At 33.1% G+C, this 10,143-nt stretch overlaps 1 protein-coding gene across 1 annotated transcript in view; it reads right to left on the bottom strand.

Annotated features, from left to right (window-relative positions):
- Positions 1-10,143, bottom strand: part of LOC110029011 (pyridoxine/pyridoxamine 5'-phosphate oxidase 1, chloroplastic) — a 52,927-nt gene that overhangs the window by 14,048 nt on the left and 28,736 nt on the right. The window contains exons 5-9 of the mRNA XM_020731106.1: positions 5,716-5,879; positions 5,342-5,584; positions 5,126-5,214; positions 4,937-4,987; positions 4,689-4,779 (exon numbers count right to left, since the gene is read on the bottom strand). Coding sequence (XP_020586765.1) covers positions 4,689-4,779; positions 4,937-4,987; positions 5,126-5,214; positions 5,342-5,584; positions 5,716-5,879 — 638 coding nt within the window. The remainder of the gene's footprint in view (positions 1-4,688; positions 4,780-4,936; positions 4,988-5,125; positions 5,215-5,341; positions 5,585-5,715; positions 5,880-10,143) is intronic.

Genomic DNA, 10,143 nt, shown 5'->3' on the forward strand with positions numbered 1-10,143 from the left:
AGTGAATCCTTCTAGAACTCAGGGTTTGAGTTGTCACGAGCTTCAAATTGCAAGTTATTCTTCTCTGCTGACAAGCACCTTTGTAAGTTTGGTTGATGGTTCCATCCCCAACCCGATGAGCTCTTCTCTGATTTTGGCTAAGCGAGTGTGCCCTACCGGCTTTCAACTTGGGCAAGTCTGCCTTTGGGGTAAACAACGGCTATGTACCATTGGATTGTGCAATATTACTGGCTAATTTATTATCATAATAGAGCCTTTTAGGACCTTTCTATTCAGCTTTTAAAACTTCTAAGATAATTTTTTGCTATAGAAAATTGCAAATTTCAATGCTATATCTTACTGTAACATTATAATTTTTTACTTCTCCAAGGTAGAAGCTTACCTTAAAAGAATGAGCAATATCTTAAAGTTGACCTCATGCGACCTACAGAACCCCCATAATGTGCATCTATGCTTATTTCCATTGTCAAATTCTTCTGTGATTCTTTATGATTTTGTATGAATTGACTCAGCACATAAACAAAGTAGGCAAATATAAGGTCTATTATGTAATAAATAGATAAATCTTCTCGCAAATCAATAATAAAAAAAAATTCAACTATTGTGCCAATAGGAACATCTCCAAAATTTTGATTAAATTTCATGGGGACCTCAATAGGATTGCATCCTAACTTAACTCCCTTTAAATAATATTGTTATATTTTTTAATTGTATTATGAAAATTCTATTTCAAGAGAACGCAACTTGAATGCCTAAGAAATACTTTAGCTTACCCATATCTTTGATTTCAAATTCTTGGAGTAATATATATTTTAATAAAATTCTCCATTCCTTCCAAGTTACTTGCATGCCACGATAACGTTTTCAAAAATAAATTAGTAATGTAGAGACACCCCCTTGAAGCCATGTATCTCACAAATAAGGTATTGTCGCCATGTGTTATTGTCACATATGTTAAGCAATATTTTAGAAAATCTTTTAAGCATATCACGGAGGCTACTTCAATCTATACAATGCCTTTCCAAACTTACATTTTGTTTTGTATTTGAGCCAAATCCACATAAGAACTCCATGTAGACTTACCCCTCCAAATCAATAATGAGTAGGAAAGCAATCTTCATATTGAATTGTTGTATTTTCTAGTCCTTCTTAGTTGTTACAAATAACAGAGCTCGAACAACATTAATTTTAACAACTTCAACAAAGTTTCAGTATAATCAATCACCTATGTTTGATTGTAGCCTTTAATCACAACTCTAGCTTTCAACCTTTTTTAGCGAGCCATAAAATTTGTATGTTATATCGAAAACTCATGTACATCCTTGGTTTTTTCCCTTTTAGCACATTTATCAATTCACATATTTTCATCTTCCATTATAGATTTATTACAATTCACATTATTTAAGGCCCCAAAAACTATTTTAGGAAAATTAATAGTATGCAAATAAGTAAGAAAAGTATTTCTGTATGATATAAACAAGTACAAGAGATGCTTAGTAAAAGTTCTTATATCTTTTTTTGTGGGTTCAATCGTTTCCACAGTGAATTCAGGAATAAGAATGCATCTCTTATACCTTATGTAGATTAAGATGCATTTCTTCTTAAATATGTAATGCATGGGTAGAAAGTGGCCCTAGTACATGCTCAGCATAAGTAGGTGTGATGGGTTCAAAAATAAAACTGTGTTGGATGAGAGATGAGGAAGAAAAAACAGTTGACAAAATAATGATATTCATCAAAGAGTGACAACAATTATACATACATCATTCTCGTGGGAGGATGATAACATTTGAACCATTTTGTGAGAGAGAAAACCAATGAAAGCATATTATTTATGGCATTAAGGAAATTGTTGAAAGCATATTATTTATGGCATTAAGGAAACCAATGAAAGCATATTATTTCTGTGTTAATTGATCCAAGTTCAAGTTTTTCTTTATTTTGGCATTAAGGAAACACTGTAAAATATTTATTGAATAAGTTTGCCAAAAGCATTTATGGGAGGAAAGAATTTGATTAGAACATATGTGGACACCAATGAACCCAAGACCCTTAAAGTAAGAAGTTTATGGTATAAGTTGTTGCTAAAATAGCTTTTCCCAATATTATTTTGGAATATTTTAAGAAAAACCCTTATGGCAGCAAGAGGTTTTTTTCATTTATCCACTCATAGGGTTTATACACAAAAGAGAACTTAAGTATTATTCTTTTGCCTTGGAAGTAATAGGAGAGCAAATTTTTAAAATAGGATTTGCGAATATTAGATCTGAGCCTTTTTAATTTTAACACAAAATAATTTTTGATAAAGTTGAAAAACATGATACGTGCATCAATTTAGGATTTTAGTAAAAAAATAATTACATGAACATAATCAACGAAAAATGATAGAAATCATGGACTCCTAGAGATATTAGATATGTAGGTTGATCCACAAATGTCACAATGAATAATAGACACAAGAATACTAATTCTCATGCAACTCATTGAAAATTTGGAACATTTTAAATTTGCTACATCACAAACATCATAATGAAATTCTACGATGTTGATTTCTTCAAATAATTAAGGGCTTGTCTGGAAACAATTTTTATTTTTTATTTTTGTTCTTTCTTTAGTTTTCTAAAAGAAAGTTTGTTTAGGGTCTGTTTGACATCACTTTTGTTTCTTATTTTGTTTTCAAATTTTCTTTTATTTTTGAAAATATATTTGGCCGGTATAATTTTTACATATTTTTCTTTTGTGTTTTAAAAAAATCAACTTATTTTTAATTCAAAAAATCTAAAAGAACTTTTGAGTGATTTTAAAAACAATTAGCTCAATCAAACATGTTTTGATTTAAATCAAAACATCAGCAAAATAAAATAAAATAAAAAACAAAAGTGATCCCAAATGATCCCTAAGAGATGATCTCAAGAACAATACAGGATGGGTAGTCCAGGCATAGTTATCAAAGCTTTTATTATTATTATTATTATTGAATTTAAGGGAGAGAACAAATAAGACTGAAGGTTATATGAACATTTTTTTATAATTAGATTCATTCATCTGTTAAAACCATCCCTATTTTAGCAAATGTAATCATCCTCATCATGCAATGTTCACAAAAGACAATATAGAAGATGAAATCCAACAGAAAACTTAAATTCTTTAAATAAAATTTGAATGTAATATGTAGATAAAAAATTTTGGTGCATGAAGAACATTTCAAAATGTGAAGGATTTGTTTCTAAGAATATCCCCTAAAATAATGTGATAAGTTGCCTCCAATGAAATGATGAAGACTAGAGTTAACGAAAAATAAGAGAAAAAAGAAAGAAAATGAAACAATAAAATTAATAGAAATACAATGAGAACAAAAAGTCTATTAACTCTGATGTCATGACAAGAATTGAATAAAATTGATTGAGTGCATTTCATTTCAACATGCATAAAATTTATATAAACCCAAGAAATAAATTATTAGAAAAAAATAAATTAAGGAATATGTAATTGCAAAATAATGACAATAGTTCATGGATTGACGAGAAGACAGTAGGGATCCCACGGATCAATGAGATGCCAAAAGAGAAGAGGGTAAAAGTTTTGGTGAGAATTAAGTCTTAGCTGGTGGAAATTGTGCAGTAGTTTCATAGAGGATTAAGTTTTTTCTCTAATTCCTATGCCAACAAAGGACGATAAGAACCTGTTATATTTCAAGAAAAAAATGGAGATTTAAAGGTGATGCTTGCATATATACAAGCATAGCCAAATTATTAGCCACAAATAGAAAGCTTCACTCGCCTCTCACTTACCATTTTTACTGAAACAAAAAAACAAATTAGATAACTCCATTCCACTTTTCAGTACAAGAAGAGCTTCACGTACTGCAAGAAAACAGAGCAACCACTAGATGGCAACATTGGCAAGGCATGAAATACCTCCATATAGAAGAAAACATATTAAACTTAGGGCCTTTCTATTTTTATTTTTGTTTTATTTTTAGTCTGTTTTATTTTTTGTTTTTTGTTTTTTGATTTTAAAAAATGTGTTTGATATCGTTATAATTTATCTGTTTTTAAAAACAATAAAATATAAAATATGTTTGATTGGATATTTTTTATTTTTTTAAAACAAAAAATTATACTTTTTATAAAATGATTGGGTCCACGTGCGCGCCAGTATCAAGCTCTGTTGTCCATAGCATATACGACATCTTACTTGCTCTACCCAACATGAATCATAATATGTGGGTGGGCGGGCGAAGGGCATCAGTTGCAGCTGGAGGGGGTCGGCGACCGACGGCTGGTAGGGACCGACAGCAGGCGAACGACGGCTGACAAAGGTGGCAGGCGGCAGGCGGGCGGAGCCTCGCACAGGTAATACTCTGAAAAATATGTATTTAAAACAACAAAAACACAATTTCTGTGTTTTTGATATTTTGAAAACAAGTCTCATGTGTTTTAAAAACAAAACAAAACAAAAAAAAATGAATAAACATAGTATTTTTGGGTTTGTTTTTTGTTTTTTGTTTTCAAAAATAAAAAACACAAAACATAAAGTGATCCCAAACAGGGCATTATCTTCTATAAATTCCAATAAAAAAAATTCCACAAAATGCCACTTAAAAAGGAAAAAAGCAAACTAACCCTGGCGGTTTAATGATTTCAACTATAAAAGAAGTGCCTTTTAGAAGAGAAAGAATACTATACCTGGCGGTTCAAAGAATTCCAATGGAAAAGAAGTGCAGCAAAAGGGTTTTCAGCCAGATCTCGGGCTTTACGGCTTGCATAATTTGTATACCTAGAAAAATACAAGGTAAAATAAAGCTTAATCTCACAGACAATTCATTCAGAAATAATTTCCAGCTCTTCGGTGTCTCGCATCAGAACAAACATTTAGCAGAAATAAGAATTAAAAAAACAAAAACTATCAAAATCAAATAGAAGGGAAGACTGACCAAACAAAGCCTTGTTTGTCCACTCCTTTTAGAAGCACCATCCGTGATGAACTGCAAGTAACACCTAAAATTAGTTTCTTGCCAAAATAGTACAGGGAAGATATGATTTATAACTCGTGTTAATTAGTATGTCTTTAACAAACGATTAAATTAGGATCAAGGAGAAATAATAAGAGGCTAAAATTTTACATTTTTCCATCTTTGTTGGAGGTTGATAAGGCCATGGCATTAGGCTCGCGTAAGCCAGCTGCAACAGCTTCATCAAACCACTTACAGAACTACACAGAAGTATAATTTAAGCAAACAAGCTACCAATGTTAGTGTAAAGCAGTTGAGAAAAAGGTATATTTATTAAAACTGGATGGTTTTCTCTTTCAGAACCAGAGAACTCTGCAAATTACATGCCTGATCAGTAGGATCGGCCAACAGCTGGCTTTCAAGCAGCCCGGGAGAAACATAGTTTTCCCTAAGAGCTGAGATGTTAACTGAAGGGGCCTTTCCAATTCTCACACACATGGAAATGCCAGGATAAGGAGGAAGCTGGAGACGAAAGTTCTCTTTGATGGAAGGAGGCACAAATCTACCACCTAAAAAGTGATGAGGACCAGCAAACTTCCTCGCACAGAGTTTTGGAGCTGTCAATGATACCTGGAGACTTACAGTGAAAGTAAAAATACAATATCCATTAACTCATGTAATAATTGACTTGCAAAAAATATGAGGCAGGTCAATAACGAAGCAGACTATGTTATGATAGAAATTTCAAAACAGAAGCTAACCAGCATGTCGGGTTTGATCCCTTTACCACTAATATCTCCTTCTTCAACATGCCAGCCGGACGGAATATCAACAGAAATTACTGCAGGTGAGCTCGTATTTTTGTCAATGTCTTTCAATGAAGCAATTCTTTGAATAAGATCATCAAAAGGAGGTCTTGGAGAACCTGAATTACATCTGGAAATGTTACTCAACAATAGCATTCACCAAGGCAAACAATAAGCAATCACTGTACTACACATCAGATATTCAAATGTATCACATATTCACAAGTCATGTACAAACTTAAAAATATGAAGACGAAGCACTCTCCATTTGTGTCATCATGGTTAAAAATTTCATTCAATACAAGACGATAAACTGATTAAGTTTTGCATTGTTTATGTACAAAAATAAATAAATAAATAAATAAATAAACAGTTCTATAATTCCCTCATCACCCGCATCATCATTAGCTCTATCCATTCTGTTAAGCTCAGCTTTGAAACCTAAGATAGTGTTCATTATGTTGAGTCGAGCACCTCAAGTGGTATTAAACTTGTTCTTCGTACATTATTTTAAACAAAATTTATCTGTATTATCTTAGCTCTAATATTTTCCTTCATAATCCTTCAAGCTCAATTTTAGCAACGCCGGCGCACAGGTTTAGTGTCAAATAAGCATGGGTTCCCACTTTACAAATGAATGCGGGTAAGGAAGTTAGTCAATGAAAGTAATAGTATGATAGGAACTTGGAATATAGGTACTTTCACAGGCAAATTAATGAAATTGGTTGATATTAAAAATCATAGAAAGATAAATATGTTATGTATTGAAGAAACTAAATGGGTTGAAGAAAAAGATAAAGAGATTGATAACTTAGGCTTTAAATTTTGGTATTCAGAAAGGAATCACACTAAAAATTGTGTATCTATAATTATAAATAAGAGTTTGAAAGATAATGTTGTAAAGATTAATAGAAATAGAGATAAAATTATAACCCTTAAGATTATTATTGATACTAAGATTTTTAATATTATAAGTGCTTAGGCTTCTCAAATAGGTTTAGATATAAGTTTTAACGAAAAATTATGGAATAACCTAGAAAACTTAATACAAAGATACCACTTGAAGAAATAATTTTCATTGGAAGAGATTTAAGAGGACATGTCAGTAAAGTGATAGAAGATTTTAGAAATGTTCATGGCGGTTACGATTTTGGAGTGATTAATGAAGAAGGTAGAGTTATATTAGATTTTGTTTTAGCTTTTAGCATATGATTTTATTATCATATGATTTTATTATTTTTAATACTTTATTCAAGAAAAGTGATGAGTATATTATTAATTATAAGAATGGATCTAATAAAAACACAAATTAATTATTTTCTTATGAGAAGAAATCGCCGGGAATGAAAAGATTGTGAGATCATTTAAAGTGGGGATTTAAGTACTCAATATCGATTATTAGTTCTAGATTTTAAGATGAAGAGCTGTAAAATAAAGAATACTATGACTCATCATCGTAGAATTAGATGAGGGAGAATTATATGGAGATACCTAAAAGACACATAAAATTATTTTTACGAGTAAACTTCATGATTTCAAGATTTTGGATATTCATGAAGAAGCAAATTCTATTTGTGATAAAATACAAACACTATTAAACAAGTGACAAAAGATGCACTTGGAAAATCAAAAGAAAAGTTTCTATAAATATAAATAGTTGGTTGTGGAATAAGAATGTGCAAGAAAAGAAAAAATATAAAAAGTCATGTTATAAAAATTGGCTTAGATGCAAAAATTAGATAATTGAGAAAAATATAAAATAACCCATGGAGAGTCTAAGAGAACAATCCGTGACGTTAAAAATTCTGCTTATAGTGATATTTATAATAAATTAGATACTAAAAAGGATTATATATATATATATAAAGTGTATTAAATATGAAAATTAAAAAATATTTTTCTTAGAAAAAGATATTCAACATGAGTAGGAGAATTATTTTGATAAACTTTTTAATGAAGCTTTTGAAAATACAATCAAAACAAAGAAAAAAGAAGAGTAAAGATTTAACTCAAGTAAAGTGTATTAAAGAAGAAAATTAAAAATGTTTTTCTTAGAAAATAATATTCAACATAGGTGGGTGTTATTTTGATAAACTTTTTAATGAAATTTCTGAAAATACGATGGACCTTAGTGATCTTAATATCCTTAATAATAATTATAATATCGATAATAATAATAATATGTTTCATTTTTACCGTCACATTAATAAAAAAGAAGTTGAGGAGGGTTTAGGAAGAACCAATGGTGGAAATTCTGTAGGACCTGATGATATCCCAATTGAAGTGTCAAAATATATAGGAGATTTAAGAGTTTCTTGGCTTGCTAAACTCTTTAATATTTTAAAAATTAAAAAGGTGTCTGAGGAGATCTGGGGACATAATAATAATAATGATATCCCAATTGAAGTGTCATAATAATAATAATATTTTCAGGTTATTTCTGGGTTATTTTCAATAATCCTGAAATAACCCAAAAATAAACACTGTGGGTTATTTCTGGGTTATTTTGAGATTATTGAAAATAACTCAGGAATACCCTGCGCCGCACGTAGAACTACGTCAGAAGTCCGCACAGAAAAATTTTTGTGGCTGGGGAGGATGGTCGGCTGCATGGAAACAACAAGAAGGTTGTTTCCGAGAGACAATAGCGGCCACGATAATGTCAACAACATAGAAGAGGCTGTGAGAAGTAGGGAGTGATAGATAAACACTATCTTGGGAAGAGTTACAGTCTTAGCAGCTTCTTACCTTCATATACAACCCAAGGAAGGAAAACTGGATGTAGGCGATTGTCCCGACAGAAACCTAAAAGCAAAAACTTATCTAAACATGGGAAAACAACATATGGACGCTACTGGAGTAGCTAAGGATGGGCCGCTAAGTAAGGCGGCAATTCCCATCAAGGAAAGATCCTGCAACCCTTTTTTCCCTTAGCATGAATGGTTCATGCAACCGATTCGACAGCTTTCCGATGTTGTGTCCCACGTCTTGCATGAAAGACACGCCAACTTCAGTCTCCTCAGATTAGGTGAGCTTCGACCTAGTATGTCAAAACTTCTATTTCCTCATAGTATGGAGTTAATCCTGCCATGTTGAATGTAGTAGAGATATATTAATCTCTTGATACGTCGATCTTGTAGATGTTGTCATTTATAACTTCTAGAGAATTTGAAAATATCCATCTGCTCCGGGTCTGAGTTTCCTGACAATCCCATTGAAAATCTCCCTTTCTTCAACCTGATCTCCTTCATGAAACGTAACCTCTTTCCTTGTATTATTAGCTTGCGCTTAGTACTTATGGTTCTACTAAGTGATCTTTTTTTCTAACTCCTCGTGTGTCATTTGAATCTCTTGTACCCTTGCCTCATCATCCGCACTAACATCTGACTTTGGAAGAACTGGTACTAACTCAAGCAAAGTGAGCGGATTGCATCCATACACAATCTAGAAAGGGGTGTATCACGTATTCTGGCTCACGAAACTATTTTAGAAAGATTTGGGTTGGGCTAGGAGCAAGTCCCACTATTTGATGTTATTTCCTATAAAGCACCTCAGAAAATTTCTCAAGCTCCTGTTCATCACCTCCGACTAACCATCCATCTACAGATGCATTGCTAAGTTGAACTGCAGTTTAGTACCAAGCTTTTCCCACAGGGTTCTCTAGAAATGACTCAGAAATTCAATGTCCCTATCAAATGTAATGGTCTTAGGTATCCCATATAGCCTCATGATCTCCATGAAGTATAAATCAACCACATGTGAGATATCCTGTGATCGGTGGCAAGGTACGAAATGGAGTCATCTGTTGGCATCAATTTTTGGATGTCATAAGTATAAGGTGTCCACTTGTGATCGGTGAAAATTTGTTATCGCGCGCCATGCAAGAATTTGACTCAAATTGACCCGATCATCGACAAAGTTGTCTAGATGACCCCGGATGATGAAATGGACATTGTGTCCGAAACGTCGATTTTAGGCAAGAAGGATGTTCACTTCGCCGCGAGGACGTATACGGGTGAAGAATAGACGAAGAATAATTATAATAATATAATAATAATTATTATTATAATATGATATATTATATTATTATATATTTAAAAAAACTCACGCACGCATCTCCCTCCTCTCTCCCTCTGGTTCGCGACACAGAAACCGCCTCCGCTCCCGAGCGATCGCGACATTTCCGATCGCGCCGTCCACCGCTCGAGGCTGGAGCCCGCCGGCCGTCGCTCCACGCCGGCGAATGCCGGTGCCATCTCCTCCTCCCGTCGGCTACCTCTCGGATCGCACAAAGCCATTCGCGAAACTTAGCCGCCAGCCTTCTTTCGCGAAACCGAACCGAGCCTCTTCGCCGGAGCTTTCCCCCTCGCCCGCCACGCCCCC

The sequence above is a fragment of the Phalaenopsis equestris genome, unplaced genomic scaffold, assembly GCF_001263595.1.
Source record: "Phalaenopsis equestris unplaced genomic scaffold, ASM126359v1 Scaffold000540, whole genome shotgun sequence".
Classification (NCBI taxonomy): domain Eukaryota; kingdom Viridiplantae; phylum Streptophyta; class Magnoliopsida; order Asparagales; family Orchidaceae; genus Phalaenopsis; species Phalaenopsis equestris.